The 19411-nt window shown below is 42.6% G+C and overlaps 3 protein-coding genes across 9 annotated transcripts in view; all 3 read right to left on the bottom strand.

Annotated features, from left to right (window-relative positions):
• The window catches only part of LOC102775624 (low-density lipoprotein receptor-related protein 8), a 28403-nt gene extending 19983 nt beyond the window's left edge, over window positions 1-8420 (bottom strand). For 2 of the 3 annotated variants that reach the window (XM_006792016.2, XM_035908276.2), the window contains exons 1-5: window positions 8340-8420; window positions 7604-7738; window positions 6315-6692; window positions 384-503; window positions 90-215 (exon numbers count right to left, since the gene is read on the bottom strand). In XM_006792016.2, the coding sequence (XP_006792079.2) occupies window positions 90-215; window positions 384-503; window positions 6315-6692; window positions 7604-7738; window positions 8340-8397 (817 nt within the window). In that variant the 5' untranslated portion in view covers window positions 8398-8420. The remainder of the gene's footprint in view (window positions 1-89; window positions 216-383; window positions 504-6314; window positions 6693-7603; window positions 7739-8339) is intronic. The other variant, XM_035908277.2, reaches the window with a different exon arrangement.
• A 1537-nt stretch (window positions 8421-9957) lies between these two features.
• ndufa7 (NADH:ubiquinone oxidoreductase subunit A7) lies at window positions 9958-11745 on the bottom strand. Its single transcript, XM_006792017.3, has 4 exons — window positions 11633-11745; window positions 11341-11390; window positions 10368-10505; window positions 9958-10156 (listed from the first exon to the last, which is right to left on the bottom strand). The coding sequence occupies exons 1-4, from the start codon at window positions 11681-11683 to the stop codon at window positions 10069-10071; spliced, it is 327 nt and encodes a 108-aa protein (XP_006792080.1). The 5' UTR covers window positions 11684-11745; the 3' UTR covers window positions 9958-10068.
• A 976-nt stretch (window positions 11746-12721) lies between these two features.
• mast3b (microtubule associated serine/threonine kinase 3b) overlaps window positions 12722-19411 on the bottom strand; it is a 35908-nt gene continuing 29218 nt past the window's right edge. For 3 of the 5 annotated variants that reach the window (XM_006792018.3, XM_035908243.2, XM_035908244.2), the window contains 10 exons: window positions 19253-19375; window positions 18900-19012; window positions 18639-18805; window positions 18312-18433; window positions 18016-18216; window positions 17571-17797; window positions 17276-17398; window positions 17041-17177; window positions 16707-16891; window positions 12722-16439 (listed from right to left, as the gene is read on the bottom strand). In XM_006792018.3, the coding sequence (XP_006792081.2) occupies window positions 15379-16439; window positions 16707-16891; window positions 17041-17177; window positions 17276-17398; window positions 17571-17797; window positions 18016-18216; window positions 18312-18433; window positions 18639-18805; window positions 18900-19012; window positions 19253-19375 (2459 nt within the window). In that variant the 3' untranslated portion in view covers window positions 12722-15378. The remainder of the gene's footprint in view (window positions 16440-16706; window positions 16892-17040; window positions 17178-17275; window positions 17399-17570; window positions 17798-18015; window positions 18217-18311; window positions 18434-18638; window positions 18806-18899; window positions 19013-19252; window positions 19376-19411) is intronic. The other 2 variants (XM_006792019.3, XM_035908246.2) reach the window with 1 other exon arrangement.

Raw genomic sequence — 19411 nt, 5'->3', positions numbered from 1 at the left:
ACAAAATGTCTAATAAAAACTGTTTAATAAACTAGCAACTCCACTGATGGCACACATCTGAAATTGTGGTGAGATAATTTGTTGTTCACCTTCAGCTTTGCACTCTCCAGTTGTTGCATTCATCCTGTAGCCCTCCTGGCACTCACAGGTGAGGCTGCCGTTATTGTGAACACACAGCTGATCACATGTGTCCCTCTCTAGGCACATATCCACCTCTAAAAAAAAGAATGAAAGAGATAATTTACTAGAGTAAATATTCATAGCTTGCATTGTATTATAATATGTATGTAAGACGAATGGTACAACCCTGACATATGAATACAAAATAAATAAATCTTGGGGCGGGGTTGTTTTTGCAGCTGCTCCATCCGGCTGCCACTCACCCTCACACTGGCTGTCACTGACCAGCTTCATGTTGTCGGGGCAGCTGCAAAAGAAACCCATCGGCTGATCCACGCAATGATGAGAACAGCCGCCATTATTGACCAGACACTCGTCCTGATCTGCAACAAGAAGAAAACACACAAAAAAAAGAGCACATCAGCAGTGGTTTCACACCAAAAACCACCCTTTTATCTAGATATGACTAATAATAGTTGGGTAATGCCAGCATGATTAAACTTGCTTAAAATCAGCACAATGTTTAGCACATTCATTTTACTTTAGTGTCTTCATATGCCAACATTCGCTTACTATTTCTAAACACATCTGAAGCTAACCGAGCAATTTGAAGGAGTCATTAATGAAAATGAGACGCTCAACATTTTATCTTGGCAGCTGAACTTGAGAAAAAGTAAAACATGAGAGTCAGCAACGAGAACATGATAATCCAGACGGGTGTGTCAACCACAGGGGTGGATATCACTCAACTGCACTGTGTAGTAACCACACCAAAACACAATGACCCACTGAGCCTCTACCCAGCTGTTCATGCAGATGATGAGCGACAATTATGAAAAACATTCAGAAGCCACAACTCTCAAACTTCCTCCAAACATTAATATGTGAGGCTATGGACTGCACCGGCTTAACTGAGCTGAAGTGCTTCTACCACGAGGCAGCGAAATGAAGTTTACTGAATGCATTTGCGACTCTAATTTCAAAGAAGCATATCGTCAACCTTCTGGAAGTTTTCCAAGACAAACTCACCCCCCCTTCTCTTGAAACTACAACACCCTTGGTGTCCAATTATTGGGCATGCCATCCTCCAAAAATTAAAATTAAAGACCCCCAAACACCTCTCTCTGAGTTCAACCCAGTAAAAAAAATAAACAGCTACATTTTTCTCATTATCTTTTTCTGACTTTTTCACAAGTCGTTGCTGTAACAGATCCTGTGTTAATCGTTACCCAGCGCCACTGGTGTGTAAAGAGTAGGGATGCACCGATACCACTTTTTTGGAAACGAGTACGAGTACGAGTACTTGCATTTCAATACTCGCCGATACCGAGTACTTAATAAAAACATGATTTAAATTTACAGGTAACAGCTTTAGTCCTATAATTTAACAAAAAAACAAAAAAACCCAACAAGGGACTGGTTTCTGAATTAAGAACATTTATTTAAAATGAAAAGCATGGTGTATGCAACATATTACAGAAAAAATAATTATGAAAAAAAAATTTAAACAGTGACAGTGCAACTCAAGTATTTTTTTTCAGTTTATTGTAAACTCTGCCGCTTTGGACAACACAAGGGGCATTAATAAACATCTTTGCCATTTAGTGCACAATATTTGAATAAACTAACAACATCCACCGACATAGAACTGTGGCAGTCAGTGCAACTGAGGTAGGTATTAACATCAAGTCTAAGATGACTCACTTAATGGAGAGAAAAAGTGAGTGGCAGGTTTTTTTTTTTAAGAAAAGTAGCTTTTCTGCATTATCAGCAGTCAGACTGTTTCTGTTTTCATCTATAATGTGTGACAATGAGCTAACAAGCCTTTCACTTTCCACACTGCTACATGGCTGAGAGGTATTTACGGGCTATTTTAGCCAAAGTGGGGAACCTGATTTTGTTGACACCCCAGTACTTCAGAGGACTGTCTTCACGAGGGCTTGGGGCCTCTCCGAGGTATGTGTCGAGCTCAATGGCAGCACCTGCTGCCAGTGGCTGTGCTGCCTGGGGCTGCTCCTTAGCAATTTCGTCAAATACAGTGTCCAGACTGCTGCTAGTGCTGGCCTGGGCCTTGAGGACAGTTTAGCAGGAGGTTCTGCAGCTTCTGCCCGACTCCCCTCTGCCTCAGCTCTGGACATCATCTGCAGCTCCTGCTTCAGGTGCAGCTTGGCCTCTGGAGCAGTGTTGTTGGAGAAGAAGCGATCTTTGTATTAATATGTGGAAAAATAGGACTAATTTTAGTTTCCCCTAAACCACTGTGACAAATGCCAGCCATTTGACTTTCTGGTAATAATAAGGGAAATGTATTTCATATTATATATATTGCATACATTTGTATTTGTGTATTTTAGTTACAAATATATAATATTTCAGATGTAAAATAATCTTACATTTAGTACTGCAGTTTATCATTGAATTTAAAGACTTTACCTTGGGTCGAGTATGGTGGAGATGAAGTACAGTGGGTTGGTCTCGATGTCACTGAAGCCTTCTTGACAGCTGCCAGTAAGGTTGCTTTCATTGTCTTGACGCCCTGGTCCTCGTCTGTTTCTCTGTTTAGAAGTCTCACTAGCACAGTCACAGCTGGGATGACATCAGAGGCTAGTGCGTCGTAGCTGCTCACTTTTTTAGTTAGTTCCTCAAAGGGGGCGAGGATGGCAACAGTCGTCTCCATAAGAGCCCATTGGTGAGCGGTGAGATAGTCAGGGAGTTCGTGCTTGGACACATACACGCCCAGCACTCGCTTTTGCTCAATGAGGTACTGGAGCATGTAATACGTGCTGTTCCAGCGCGTCTGTACGTCCCGCTGCAGTCTCTTTATTGGCTGGTTGAGCTGTCCCTGAATGTCCTCGAGGCGGGAGTAGGCTAAGGCGGAATGTTTAAAATGCCCAACTATTTTCCGTCCCACTGCTATAGCATCAGCTATACTCCTCTGTGCTAATAAGCGTGGGTAAACTCTTTGTACTCGTTGTCGTGTTGGGATTTTGGTGCTTGATTAAATTACTTGTGTTAAATGCGCTACCTTTTGAGCCTCCTCTGGACAATTTCGCTGAGCACAATTTGCAGTCCGCCTTTGTTTTCGCGTCTTCGTTCACTTTGAAATAGTTCCACACGGCTGACTTGTCTCGCCTCGCCTTCTCCCAGCTCTGAGCTGCAGCTGTGGCCTGGGGGCGGGCACTCGGCGCCTGTGATTAACCCCTTACATGCCGCTCAAATAATAGACAGGTCTCAGACCGTGGTATCGGTCCTCGGTATCGGGGAACTTTTAACGAGTACGAGTACTTTAGAAAATGTGGTATCGAGGCCGATACCCGATACCGGTATCGGTGCATCCCTAGTAAAGAGTAATGTAAAGAGTAACATGAGCGGGTATAAAAAGAGCATCTTGGAGAGGCAGAGTTTCTCAGAAATAAAGATGGGCAGAGGTTCAACCAGTCTGCAAAACTGTGGACTTTGAATAATGTTCCTCAATGTCCAGCTACAAAGACTCATAACATATCATCAAAAGACTCTCTGGAGAAATTTCTGTGCGCAAGGTACAAGGCTGGAAATTAACAGATGGCTGTGATCTTTGTGCATTTAAAAAAAAAAACAAAACACACACACACACACACACACACACACACACACACACACACACACACACACACACACACACACACACACACACACACACACACACACACACACACACACACACACACACACACACACACACACACACACACACACACACACACACACACACAGTGCCATGATTCTTCAAAGGAAATAACTATTAGAGCTCAGGAACACTTCCAGAAGTCACCGTCTGTAAACATAGCTCACAGTATGATAGACTAAATCTCTATCACACTGATCAAATACAAAAGAAATTTCATCTCCCTGCACATCACTCCTTCAGATACCGTCAGGTTCAGGACTTCATAAACAAAACAAAACAAAACAAAAAAAAACCACAGAAAAAAAAAGTACTTTTTAAGACATATCATGTTTTTATAATGTGCTGAATCCATGTTGAACGTGATTCAGCACATTAAACATGTGTGCTGAATCACAGCACACATGTTGTCACAAATGTCAATGTCAATGTCACATTTCCTGTGAAATGTGACATTGACATTTCACAGGATATATGGACCCTGTATCTCTCCTGTTGGGACAGCTGTGTCGGGATAATATTATTGATGCCAGCTTGAACAAACTTTATCATATCCTTGCATATGTTGCAAGGAAAAAAATGTTTATGTCTCAGATAAATGACGAAAACCCCACCGAGACATCTTGGCACAGAGTTCTTATTCTTTTCAATCATCTTTGGGGCCTGTACTCCACTACTGGGCACATCTGTCACTACTGGTTTGCTCTTTGTTTTAAGCCTCATCTTAGTATCCAGGGTGTTCCCCGGCTTCTACCCGCTGGGATAGCTTCCAGCACATTTCCTCAGTCCCGACATTTTAATGTTCTACTGGAAACATCCCAACTTTTGTGGAATTTTTTGTACACTTAAGGAGGTGCAATAATTCATCAGCACGCCATATTTTATCCCATCACAGAAGCTGAGAAATTTTACCACCTTGTTATTATATTCGATAACAAACTGAAAGCGCAATTCTGCTGATTAACTCAGCTTTCCCACACACGCATTAGTAAGACGCTTGCGTAGTGTTTAGTCTCCTAACTGTACAGATGACCAACAACTCAGACACTGATGAAGGTGCAGCAATCTTTATCAACTCTAGTCTGAACAGAGCCTTCAGCTAAAATGTTTGGCTGTTCTAACTTCCGTACAGCAACTCTGTAATACAGAGCAGTACAATGCTGCCCTCTGCTGGATGATGCTGTGACATGTCACAGTTTTCTGACTCAAAACTGTGAGACCTGTCTATCTGTTTGAAGGTTCGGAAATTCTGAAAACCCCTCAGAGAGTAGAGAGATCGTCTGTGTGACCATTTTTCTTTCTGTGACACCAACATTTCAAACATTACACCCACTTTCTGGACATCTGTGTAAAAGCTCTTCCCAGCTACCATCATTCTACCCACCTTCAACTTCAGGCATCAAACGTCTCCAGTTACAAGAGCATTATCTTGTATTACAGTAGTGTTAACATGCACATTATTAAAAATGAATCAGACGTGATTGCTGCAGGCCTGCACAAATTGGATTAGCCTGTATTCTTGTTGGCTTGTAGAACTCGAGTATCACCATACAATATTTATTCTACTTCCCATTATCATCATCAGTGTGCAGCAGCATCCAATATGGCTTCATTCTGGGTGGCAGCTGGAACACTAGAGGTCAAACGCGTTGGTTAACTTTTAAAAGTACAAACTTTATACATTTACCAGCTATATTGTTAGCTAATGCTAACGCAAATATCTAATCAGCCAATCACATGGCTGATTAGATATTTCAGTGCATCTATGCACAAGGACATGAACCTGCTATGAAAGACAGAAAATATCCAGAGAGCAGCAGTTCTTTAGGAAAAAATGCCTTGCTGATTGGAGACGAATAATCAGACTGCTTCAAACTGCTGGGAAGGTTGTTAACGTGTGTACTGGTTAACCTATCATTCAAGCATTCTTGTGGGTTTATGGCTATTAGAATGGTAAATGGTAAATGGCCTGTATTTGTATAGCGCTTTACTGCATCAGCCTTGCATCAACAGTTTAGGCTGGTGGTTTTTGTGTAATGGTGTAGACATTATTTTCTTGGTCCACTTTGGGCCTACCTCATGGTCATGATCAGCTATTACAGTATTGTTGCTGACCATGTTCAATCCTTTATGACCACAGTGTATTACCCAGGAGGATATTGTGCCACGTCACAAAGCTCACATCCTCTCAAACAAGTTTCCCCTGAATATGCCCCCAGAAGTCACCAGAATTCAATCCAATAGAGCAACTTTTTACTTTAATATCACATCATGGATATGCTGCAATTATGTGATGCTATCAAGTCAATATGGACCAAAATCTGATCTACAAACAATTAGGGTTGTTCTGAAGGCAAAACTGGGTCTAAGTGTTCCTAACAAAAAGGTAGATAGAATCGCATTTTTCTATTCTGCTCTACACCTTAAAATAAAGAAATAAAAAATAACAAGTTCAACAGAGCCACTACAGCTTTGCTACTGACAACTTCAACATTTTATCCAAGGAAGTGGAGCTGCACATCACATCACTCACCGCAGTTTTCCTCGTCGCTGCCGTCGGAGCAGTCTTTCGAGTGGTCACACCTCCAGCTGTGACGGATGCAGTGGCCGTTCTTGCACGCAAACTCTGACGCAGCACATCTCGGTGATGCCTGCGGGAGGGTTTGAGCTAAACCACACAACTCCCCGGTCTCATCACGTCCATCTCTGCAATCAGTCCGCCTGTCGCAGACCCTGTTTCTGGGCAGGCAGGCATCAGACGGCCCACAGGAAAAGAAACCAGCAGTGCAGTTCATGCAGGAAGCCTCGTCGCTCCCATCGGCACAGTCATCCACACCATTGCATAAGAAATCCATTGATATGCACCTTCTGCTCTGGCAGGCAAACTCACCTTTGGTGCACCACACATGGCCTGTGAAGAGTCACAGCTAAAAGTTAAAACTAAAATTCAAGCATGCATGTCTATTGTGCGTGTGTAATTTATCTGAAACAGACCAGAAAACAAGAGCGTGATCCGACATAGTAAATGTGTCTAATGCTCCTAGTTATACTGGATTAACCTGGACTGGATTAGTCTCTTTAAAGTCTCCTGGCCTAACTGATGAACCCTGCATTTCTTAGTGGGACAGTGAGTATAAATTATTCACTTTTTTAGTTTTCCTGGCCAGCAGTCAAACCAAAACCTTTCAGGTTTAAGTCACACATCCCCAAGCTCTAAACAGCTCTGCAAATATTCCAACCTGCTGGCTTCATTCACGTCAGCAAAGTTTATGTTTAACCTAAAATCACACCTAATCCTTTCAGAAGTACTCCCTCCTGCAGGGTTCTGTTTGGCAAACCCGCAGGCTGATGTGTACGTGATGAACACTAAATCTCTCTGGAATTCAATATCAAAGACTCTCATGACTTCAGCAGGATTAGAAAAACAGAATCTCAAATGGCATATTCCCACGCAGCAAGAGAACAGAAGATAATCTGTTCTGCAAAAGAAGTCCAAAAGGTGCAACAGTGTACAGTATGCCATAAATCTTGAGTAGAACAATTATTAACAGTGCAGATTTAGATTTCTAAACATTATTAAAGTATCAGTCATGCATGGAACATAACATTTCAACTATGCTGCCTTATTAAAATTAAAATAAATAAATGGATAAAATGTTCAATTTTATTTAAAAAAAATCATATTTATGCAGAATTTACTTTTTTTCTAAGTTGCTGAGAAAGTTGTCTTAATGTTGTAATAGGCCAAACAGATTACACCATCTGTGTTGCTAAACACAAAGCAATGAGCATGTGTGTGATGAAGCGCACGAGTGCACTCACTGCAGTGGAGTTCGTCCGATCGGTCCTCACAGTCTGCATGTCCATCACACACCTTCAGGGTGGAGATGCATCCGCCATCGCTGCACGTGAATTCTCGCTGCTGGTGACAGGCGGGCACAAAGTGACCTTCAGCGCCTGGAAACGAGGCACATTGAGTGTTTTACTGTTGTGGGAAAGAGCTGATAAATTAATGAATTATTAAAGATAAGAAAGGACTCGTTCATTACATTGCTGACAAAATAGGTATTTTAATAATATCCAAGAGTACTATATTTAATTATTAAAAACCCATTCATTAACCTGCTAAAATCAACCGGCAACACGCACATTTTCCAAAAAGTTTCCCCCCAAAAAAATCACATTAAATCAGTCACAATGTGACAGGCTCTCGTACCAGGTTTGTTTCATGCAAATGCATCATAATGATTCATTCTGCCCTAACAGACTGTGACTGTGCAAACATCCCATAATATAATTTTGTTTTTTATTGTTTTCTGTTGACAGACTCGCACACACAACAACCCGAACATAAAACGCCTCGGCTTCTGAAGCACTGTCTGTCTATGGTTTGGTAACAGTAAAAGCATAAACACGTCATGAGTAACAGACCAAGAACAACCCCGCTCGCGCTGCAAGCACGCTTCATTCAAAGTAACAGGCGCTCTGCACGCGCCCCGAAAACGACAAGCCGGTTCATTTCACACACACGCAGAAGCAGCTTTTTCTTTCCACATACCCCAAATATAGAAGGAGAGACCCACGACTAGAAGAAATACAGCTCCAAGGTGTCCCATGTTCAACGTCCTCCACAGAAACGAGGCAGATGGCGCGCAAATATGACGCAAGAGCCGAGCCTGTCAACCTGTCAGGTCTCCGAGTTGGTACTTGTTTCCTCCGCCGTTCACACTTCGTTTCTTCGTCTAGTTCTGTTACTTTAATGGTCGTGAACTGGCTCGTGTTGAGTAGAAACTGCTGCATGTTTTGTACTTGTTTATCTCTATATCGCCGCAGGTTTTAACATGGAAATGCCTCAAACGGTCCACTTTGCTTTTCCAAGCTTCTCTGCCTTTTTCTGTATATTCAACATGTTTGATTATATTGATATACAAACTTTAATAGAATTTGTGAAAAGGTTGGTTATATAGAAAATAAAGAAATTACATATATGACTCCGATTAATGTGTCTACATTATTATCAGTCCACGTCTTTGTGGACATTTACAGTATCTTTATGCAGCTGTGATATTTGTTGAGATCTCGCCTCGATGTTCACGTGAAATAACACCTTATAAAGTGCTTCCAGCTGAAATGATGACAAAATCCGTGCTGCTTGTTATGTGAAAACCCTGAAAGTTGTGGCTGAATTGGACACAGTGAAAATCTTCTGAATTCTCAGTGTTTCCCTGTGTGTTGACGCAGACTGTGCGCACACAAAAGACTCAGTGTCAGTTATCATTTTATTTATTTGTTTTTTGCACTGCATTAGATAAGGTCAAAGTAGGGTTTTCAAAAATGACAATAATGTTCCCATTTGTGTTGTCTGTTTCTTTATGAAAAAGTAAAAACAAAATGTAAAAATAAAAATTGGTATATGGATTTGTGAATGCAATAACTCAAGAACGAGGCAACGTAGAATTTTCAAATCAATACAATGGTTGCATTTACTGAAACTCTCTGTAAGGTTTAAACCTCAGGGACCTTGACTTCAAGGCTAGAGCTCAACTTTTCTAAAAACAAGAAAAACCCCAACCAATTATTTAATAAAATCAATTTATTTCCAATTTGTATCAAATTAGGTCTGATTAAAGGACTGATGTGATGGTAAGTTGTCCGCTGCTCCGCTTTTGTTGTTAAGAACTTGACACAGAGATTACTTAATGGATTTTAAGCAAAATTGTGCCTCAGTTCAACAACATATTTTGGCAGCTGTTTTTTTTTTTTTTTTTTGGGATTTTCACAAGAATTGCTAGTTCTCTAGAGTTTTGGCCACCCCAACAATCAAGTGATTCCCTATGAGCAAGCAATTAGCGACACTGGGAAGGAAAAATTCCTTTCTAAGAGGAAGAAACCTCGAAAGAACCAGGCTCAGAAAGAGACAGCATTCTGCCGCGACTGGTAGGGACGGGCCTGTGCCTTTTACGCATTTCCAGGTAATGGATTGCCGAAATGTGATTTCCAATATTTAGACTATTGCAAATGGCTCGCCTGTGTACGAGTTTTCATTTTGAGGGACATTGAGCGGTCACTTAGAGAGGATGAGCGGAGCTTCAGCTGGATGTTTAGCTCATCGCTTCTCCCACTTACTCTCACATCTGTTCAGTACACGATTGACCAAAACAATGAGCAGAAACAGATAAACATAATATTTTATTCACATCTTCTATTGTACAAGATACAACCAACATTGCTGTAGTCAGGGCAGGATGGAGACATGATGTTGACACTGCAGAGTCTTGTCTTGCTGCTCAGAGGTAGGGCTGGTCTGTGGAGATTGGTGGCTCTTTATATACAGTGCCGGGAGTCACTGGAAGCTTTGAGGTCTCAGCAACTTGACTAAAAAAAAAAAAAAAAAAAAAAAGAACAGCAGAGAAAGTATTTCTATTATATTTCAGCTAAAAACTACAAATAGCAAACTTCCATTGTCAGTCACAAGAAGATGTTTTGACAGGTGACATCAAATGACATCAAATAGATGGATTACTATATTATTAAAAACAAACACCTGAACTTGAAATTCATGAAAATGCAGTGATCATTAACAAACCTGCCAGCAGTAAGAGCTTTCTGTGAGGACATCACGAGTGTGGGAGGGGCTGATTCTCTCCGTCCATCTCTGCTGTAGTAGTAGTTGTTGGCATACCTGTGGCTCGGGCCTACTGCCAGTTTGGGTGGTGGTTGTGTCCTGTTGGGATGAAGAAAAAAAGAAGAAGTATATTTTAACAGACTTTAACAATGTTGGTGACTTCCACATTTGCAGGCAAAATGGAAAATAGGTGCAGTTTACTGAAACGTGCAAAGATACCTGGAAATATAGAATTTAAAACAAAAATAGAGTTTGGACAATTTGCTTTAAAGTCAGTATTTTGTATGACCACCTTTATTCCTCCACACATCAAGAAACTCTTAGTCAAGCTTTCTTGTCATTTCTTTATGGAGTCCTCAAGAATAGTTCTCCAGGCTTCTTGAAGCTCTGGAGAACTCTTCTTTGGATGTCGGCTGGCTTTTGTACTGTTCTCTGTCAACTTGATTCCACGCCATCTAAATAATATTGTGGTTTGGGCTTCAGGGAGGCCAATCCAAGCCTGATAGTGTTACATTGTGCATTTTTCTAACCAGATTTGTTATTACTACATTGGTAGTGTGTTTGGGATCATTGTGAAGCTGAAAAAATGAAGCTGTTGCCAGTCAGACACTGTCAGTGATGATGCTTTTTGTGCAATCATAACTCTAGCATTTTTCAGAAAATCTCAAAATACAGCCCCAAACCAGCACAAAGCTTTGATTTTTCTTTCACAGATGGCTGTAGACATAGTCCATATACATTGACAGCAATTTATACAACAAATTTGAATTCTTCGTCAGTTTTAAGTGGTTTAACAAACAAAATACAAACAAAAAGCAAGTCTGGCAACCCACCGAGTCATTGCATCTCTCTGTTAACGGGGTTTTAGTTGTTGTTTCTAATATGTGAACACTTTCATTCGTGAGCGGTACGAGGGTAGCGCCTGTGGTCTTACCTCTTTGCAATCTCCTCATATCGCAGCTGCAGTTTGGCTTGCAGGTCATGCTGAAAAGGAAAAGGAAAGTCAATTTTCGACGAGTGCAAATCCCACACTGGTGAACTTCACCTCCTTCATAGTGTTTAGCTACCAAACAACGCTACTGCTAGCTAACGTCAGGAAGGGTTAGCTGGCTGTTAAACGTTTACTTTGATAAAGTTTATTGCGACAAATCGTCCGGAGGGCTATTACATCATATTTAGAGAAGAAAACTACTCCGTTTTAAAGTGTGACGAATGTTGTTGCTTACCCCTGATAAAAAATTTCGCAGCCTCTGAATGAATTTAGTAGCAGTAGCCATGTTAGCTGTTGTGAAGGACACGGGTCTTCTTCGTTGCTTTTCCCAGGTTTCTCAACACATTGCTGACACCTGCCGACCAGCAGGGGAAACTGCAGCGTAAAAAACGTGCATTTTAGAGACTTTTGTTGTTTTAGAATTTATTTATGTACTCCGAGGGCCAAATTAACTTAGATAAAGTAGATAAACACAGACACTCTGTACAACTAATCTTTATCTTCTTTAGTAAAGGCCTGGCAGAGCAGCTCATAACTTTTATTTTAAATTACAGTATTTTGCCTAATTACTTTTGAGCCTTTAAAAAACAGGACGTGTGTATAAAAATGACTGTAATTCCTTAACAGTTACTGCAATTTTCAAATCCCTGTATTTAAAGATGATAATCTGCATATTGATTACATCTTGACTTACAGTCCACTGTGATGGTGTACAAATCCCCAACTACAAACATTGGTGTCTTTGTTCAACAAATTACAGCCCTAACTATTGCTATGCCAGTATGGACAGTAGTAAATTGTGACCGAATTCAGGTATTACCTGCTTGCAACTGCAGAACTCCTACGGATTTTAAAGTAAAACATTTTTGTTACTAGCTGGTTAACCTCTGGACCCCTTATCCTACAAGTGATTGGTCTGTCTTGGACTGACATGCATACATTTTCATTGGTATGCATACAATACACAGATTGATCTATTATCAGTAGGTAAAGTTGTAAAACTTATGAAAAAATTCAAAGTCCAGAATTTATGGCCTCCTTCAGATTTTCCAAAGTGATCTGTGAGCTGGATCAGAGTCTGATTCTAGACCCTGGCCCTTATGTTTGAGACACCTGCCTTAAAGGGAAGCCTTAATAACCTTCACAGTGTAATTTTGCTTCATCACATTTGTCTATTGATGAAGTATTTATATAGTGAATTAGTGGAATGGTTGCTTGTAGGATTACAACACCTCTACTGATGAAAAGGATTTGGACGGTCTGATCTGGTACATCGATGTAACAATAAGGCAGATAACTGTACGCAACACTCAGAGAAGAATCAAAGGGAAATACAAAGTTTATTTGTTGCACAAGAAAACACAGTAGAGGGCGACATCGCCGGTATACCATGCAGTCAAGTATTACAGCTGTGTGCTTGTCTCATGCAGCATGCACTGGACAGAAGAGTCCACAGGAGAACAAATGCACTTGTACGACACTTTGACCTGCCAAACTTGTTCTTTAAGAGTACGCTCAACAGCGGCTGAAAAATCCCTGTGGTGGACTTCAGCAAAGCATTTTTTTAACACATACAAGGTTATTAAAAAGCAACCAAAACATTATCCCTCATCATGTTTACATATTTAAATGGGCTTTTCCTGTATGCAAAAAGAAACCTCTAATGTAAATATATCTTTTATTACTCATCTTTAACACTTTTACTTTTGGTGTAAAGCATTTTTCTCATGCACATAAGAACAAATATGCATGTTTCCATCCATCCCTTTCCCCCCACCTCCAATTAATTAATATTTAAAGCTTCCTTTTGAAGTCTGAACAAGTCCCAATGATCTCGTTCCGCAGGTACATGCAAATATCAAAAATGCTTCTGAGCTTGGTGCCAAACTACTCATTAAGAACAGTGTCTTTAAAACTAAACATAAAAAACAAACGGATATGCAGCTTCTATGAATGTCGTTTCCTTTGCGAGTATCAAAGAGGATAGTTTCATCGTGTACAGCCACAGAATATAAAATGTTTGTACAGTACACAGCATGTTTGTTCATTGTAAACAATTCTGTCAGACTGCAAAAATAACTGAGTGGTCCGTCTGTTTGCGTCACTAACACAACAACAGCATCCCGTAAGGTTTTCATCACAAGATTTAAGTTTTTTTTTTTTCCTTCTATCGTTTTTAAGGAAGAAGAGGGGTTGAAGTAACACAACAGCTGTTTAGAAAGAGAAGACTCAGAGTAAAGTTAGTACAAAAGCCAGGAACAGCCACTTACAAAGAGAACGACAACTCTCCAAACGTCATGTCTGTTGTGGAGAAAATGTGATGTGCAGCCAGTCTGTGCAGCTGTCAAATACTGCCTGAATTTAAAAGACAGAATTCCCAAAAACTCCCTCTTGCCAGAAATTGTCTTCGTGCATATTGTCCTTCAGTACACTTGGAATTATACACTCTTGTTACCAAAATATACATCAAAATTTGCACAATACAAAGACAAAAAACCAAAAACACTTGTTCAAAGAAGCCCTGATTTCACTGTAAATATGTTTATCTCAGTTTACCTTTCACATTCGGTTACAAAAACCTTATGTCTAAATGTCATTAGTGCACTTTTCCCCTTTGGATGTAAACAGCACTGCACAGCACGTGAAGTAGGACCAGGGCATTTACGGATGGTCTCTTTCACATGCACATGTGGGAAAAAAATAATGATTAAAATGGAAAAACGCTACAGCTTCTGGAAAAGGTGAAAAAAACAACAACCCCATAACGCACTTGTACGTACTTGTGTTTGCAAAAGTCCAACACGTGTCAGATTAAGTAAGGAAACCTGCCCAAAAAACAAAAATCAAATAAAATAAGTGTTTTAAACGCTCACTTCCATGTTCTGAAGTAAAACGGCATGCTGTGAGATGAACGCGCCCGATCAAAGAGTTCGACTGATAAACTCACAGCACAGAAAGGTGGACGTGGATCATCCGGAGCTTCAGGCTCGGCGTCTTTTTCCACAATAGCAGTGGAAACGAACAAACAAAAACCCCAAACAAATCTTCATAGTGACTGAAAATTACAAGTAACATTTCTGCCTTCAACGATATGGCTTAGAGGACATTGCACAAGATGCCATGGCACATAAAAACCCTTCGGCTCCGTATCTTCATAAGAGAAGACAAAGGTGGGTAGTGTCTCACCGCGTTTGCAACATTATTCTCAGCAAGAATAAAAAACACAATGCCGTTCCCGTGAATTCACACTGTGAGGAACATGACCAACACAACAAGCTGTGCAAGATTAAAGTACATGAAGGGATAAAGCCATCAAGGAAACATGGACTCTTCTTTGATACAACCGTTTTATTAACAGTTCTGTTTTTCCCCCCTGCATTCTAGTTTGAGCTTAGTAGCTTCTGTTTTACTCCTAAAGGATGCATCAATACAAATCCATGCAGTACTGTAGCCATCAGCTGCAGAGATAGATCCAATGACGTGTCAGTCATGTGGCTCACAGTGTGAACCAGAGATCGTTTTAGGTTCAGGAAGACCTACAGCAGTACTACAAACACACACAGACACTGAAGAAAAAAAAGCGACCTTGACTCCTCGTACCTTTTGGTCCAACAGTTTTACGCAGCATTAACACTTCTACTCTGTACCAGAATTTATTTAAAAAATAGACAACTTTTGTTTTTTTTAGAAAATAATCCATTCAGAAGACATAAAACCACATTTTATGGATACAAAAATGTTGAGCCTTGGCTGGTCAACCCATGAGAACTTCTTTCTTTTCCCCTGTTACAAACGCATCATCAAATGTAATAAATAAGACCAGAAAGGTCAGCAATGCCTGAAGGCAACTGTTTTTTTTACAAAACAAAATTCAAGTAAAAGTTTCTCCCGCTCTTCCAGCCCGACAACTTTGAGAATGACTTAACATCTTTGTCACGCTTGAAAGACAAGAGCAGGTTTTATGAGTACAACGGCGAGCTGTCACTTTCTCAGGTGCCCTTTTTGTGTTTGCTCTCTGCACTCTGGTGTCTTCTCTGGTGCAATTTTAGGACCCGTGGAAGTGGTTTCTGCTCCCTGCCTGCAGCTCATGTTGGTGAGAAGACATCCTGTTTGTTCCCGCAGAGATGCTGTGACGTCCACCTCCACCTCGGGCTTCTCACCAGAGTCCTCTCCATCTGAACACGGCTCCCACTCGTCTTGCTCCTCGCTCTCCGTCGAGCCCTGCACAGCGATCTGCGGCACAAGCGTGAACCTCCTCACCACGGGGACGTCCATCTCGATGTCCTGACTGCTTTGGGGTCGTGTCACAGTCCAGGCCGCCCTGTGCTGCTGCTGCGTTTGAGCCCCTGGAGGTGTGCTGCTCCCCGCCGCATTACTGCTGCTTTTCTCCTCTGGCTCGTCGAAGCTCACTTCCTGCACTGCCTCCTGCTTCTTAAAGGAGTCTCTCCGCTCTGACAGGTTCAGCTTCCGCATCACAACCAGCTGCTCTGATCGTTCAATCCTTTGGCTGCTAATGTACGGCCCAAGTCTGCTGTGGTCAACCCCAATGTAAGCGATGCCACAGGCTGCGTCCACCTCTAAGTCGCCCAGCAGGTCAGCCTCACCGTAAAACGGCACTTCCAGCGTGTGCCTGCGGGGGGCTTTTGACTTCTTGTCAGCGTGATATACTCCAGACAGTTTCTCCGCTGACTGCACCCTCTTAAGCAAGGGTGAACGAGGCGGCTCTGCACTGCGTGGCCGGACGACATGCCTAACGATGGTGGGGGGAGACAGGGTCTTTCCGTGGTACGTGTGAAGGTTTTTGGCGAAGCCTGGCAGAGGAGAGGGCGAGCGCTGTGGGGAGAGCGGCTGATTAGAGGATGAGGAGCTGCTGCAGGCCAGAGGCGAGGGGGGGATGTTGCTGGTGGATTTGCGGCGGCCCACTTTGCTGTAGCGTTGCGGGCTGAGTTTAGAGCCCAGGCCGAGCGTGATGGGCCGGCTGTGCGTGGCGGGAGAGCTTGGAGAGCTGGAGCAAGGCGATGTACTCTGTGGTGAGTTATTCTCTGGAAAGTAGAGGCAGGACTGTTGAAATACTCACACTATAAGCTGCAGTTTGCAGCAGGGCAAACAACACTTTTAAATTTCAATTCTATTTCAGTTCAGTTTTATTTATGTAGCACCAAATCACAAAGCACTTTGGCAACAGTGGGAAGGAAAAACTCCCTTTTAACAGGAAGAATCCTTTAGGCTGAGGGAGGGGCGGCCATCTGGGTATTATAAGACCTTCAGTGTACCTGCAGAATCTCAAATGACTACATTTCCTGAATTACCGTGGCCCTGATGGTCAGGTGCGGGGCTCCGGCAGGGTGTGGAGGGCCCCGGGGAGAGGCTGTGAGTCGGGGAGCCTGGAAGACTCTCACTGGAGGAAACAGAGTGATGAAGACCCGAGGAGAAGCTGCGGCTGCAGTGCATCACTGTGCTCTGCTTGGACAGCTTCTTAAAGATGGTCCGTCGCCTAGAAGGGACGATATATAATTTACTGTTGTAGCTTACACTTGAAGGAGAAAGAGCCTCCCAGAGTAAACAGCTGATGAGTAACACAGCAGAGCTGCAAAGAAAGAGAGAGAGAAAAAAAAGAAACCCAGAACCCAGTCAGATGCTCACCTGTCATAATTATCTCTCCTCTTGCTCTTCTTGCTGCGGCGAGCCATCTTCCCTTTGTGTTTGGTCTTTCGTGCAGGACCGACTTTAATAGAAGTGTTCTCGAGCGCTATGGTCTGAAGGGTCACCTTGTTGCCGCTCTGCACGTTTCGTGAGAATGAAAGAATTTTTACAGACCTTTCAACACAGAAGCAACTTAAAAAGCAAAGTTGAAGTGCCACGCAGCTCCGAGCTGTACCTTCAGCAGCAGTTCGATCATCTCTGTGTGGACCAGGCCTTGGACGGACTCTCCGTTCACGTTGGTGATGAGGTCTCCAGTGCAGAGGCCTGCCTGGTGAGCCGGGCTGCCCTCCTCCACACTCTGTTGCGATGAAGTGAGTGAGTTTCAAACAGCATTACATAACAACCTTTTTATATCACTACCTTGTAGTTTTGGATCACCAAAGCAAAGCAAAATATTTGGAACAAGCTACAGCTTACAAACACAGGTTTCAGATCTTTGATCTTTTTTACAGCTTGTGGTTAAAACCTACCGACACCACGTGATGCACGGTGTAGACGTCGCTGTCGCCCATGTACACACGGATGGCCTGCAGGGTGAAGCCGAACTTCTTCCCTGAGGTGTGGATGATGATTGGTGGCCTCAGGCTGCCGGGGCTGAATGACAGATCCCGGTTTGGGGACGAGTCGCGGGATGAGGGGTTGGAAGACAGTGAGCGTGGGGAGATGGGACCGGGGTGGAGGCCACTGGGTGAATCGTCTGAAACAAACACACAGTTTAGAGATAAATAGACTCATAATCTCACATTTTATGACTCAAATTAGCAGGCCAGTTTTAATTCCACAATTAGAAACAAAAACTGCTGTCTATAGATTACATGTTTAGACTATATCTGCAGAGGCTCTCTGTCAAAGCGGAGCAATAAAAACCAAACCGAATTCTGCTGGATTTAAAGTAGTTATGATAACCTTCTGCACCTGTAGTGATGATGAGAGACAGGGCTGAGACAGAGGCAGACTTGGGAACCTTTCCTCCGCAGGGAACCCTCTGCCTGTCTGGTGTCTCCAGCTGGTTACCGAAGCGCCGAGGGCCTGCCGTGTCCTTAGGGGATGACTGCTTCCCGCCGGTACTGTTGCTGCGAATCCTGATCCGCCGAAGATTTGACACCACCACCTCTGCTGCGGACAGAAGGTGTTAAGTGTGAATGTTTCTGGCAGAAGCACCTGGACGTGTTATGAAGAGATGTGTTAAAATAAAAAAAATGTGGATTTACCTTCATCATCGGTGGAGAGGGCAAACCGGGGCATCGTCTCCAGGCTGTGAGTGCTGCTCATTACCAGAGGACTGGTGCTTCTGTCAGACTGGGAGGAACTGGAGGAGGCCCGGGGGCGAAGGCTAAAAACAGTAAAAACACACAAAAAATGTTGAACTCATAGATCAGCTGATTGAGGATCTGTTTTCACGCAGACCCACAAACGCAACCACCTGTTTATTATATTATGAATACTTTGTTTTCTCAGTTTTTCACTTGAAATGTGCAAAAATACGAAAAAGAAACAAGAATAAAGAGGAATAGCAGGTGTCCACATCTTCTGTTTACCTGGCCATGCGTCCAGACTGCCTGTGCTCAGCACTGCCATCTGCTGGGCTTGGCGAGGCCCCGAGCCCTGCCGAATCCCCGTGGTCCTCTTTGTCCTCGCTGTGGCTGCGGTCGGAGGAGAAACTCAGGTTGGACGGTGTTGCCAGGTATTCTGTGCTGCTGTAAACCTTGATGACAAACAGGTGAAAAGGTGTCAGTTAAGATCTGACTTTTCAAATATTTGGCACTCTTACAGCAGATTCTTACTGCAGCGGTCTTTACCTTGCTGAAGCGATGAGACCAGGAAGCAAACTGTCGGATTTCCAAGGAAGACTCTTCGTCGTTAGTTTCGTCATCTTCATCAGAGGCCAAATGATGATAGCGATCCAAACGAGCTGAATATGGCAAAAAGGGAAGATGCTCTCATTTAAGAGAAATTCAAACTTCATGGTATAATCCCGAGAAAAATTCATCACTCTGCACAGTTTTATCTTAGCTCGCCCGTATTATATTCCAGCTAAATCTGCATCCCATCTCCATCACCCACAATTATGGACAACGTTTTGCTCTCGCTACCATGTGAAGTCAAGATTACACAGAAAAATAAACCACAAAGAGACTCAGCAGGAACTCACTGTCAAAGTAGCTGGTATCATCCTCGGCCTCCAGCTGAGGGATGAACTCGGCTTTCTGTCGGAGGAGTCCGTTCCAGTCCAGCCCCAAGAAGAAGGGGTGCTGCTTCACCTCTGAGGCTCCACCTAAAAACATTCAGTTAAACACTGGATTAGGATCAG

The sequence above is a fragment of the Neolamprologus brichardi genome, chromosome 15 (genome assembly GCF_056152115.1).
Source record: "Neolamprologus brichardi isolate AB-2024 chromosome 15, ASM5615211v1, whole genome shotgun sequence".
NCBI classification, from domain to species: domain Eukaryota; kingdom Metazoa; phylum Chordata; class Actinopteri; order Cichliformes; family Cichlidae; genus Neolamprologus; species Neolamprologus brichardi.
Note: the sequence above shows the minus strand (reverse complement) of the source record. Positions and strands in the feature narration are given on the sequence as shown.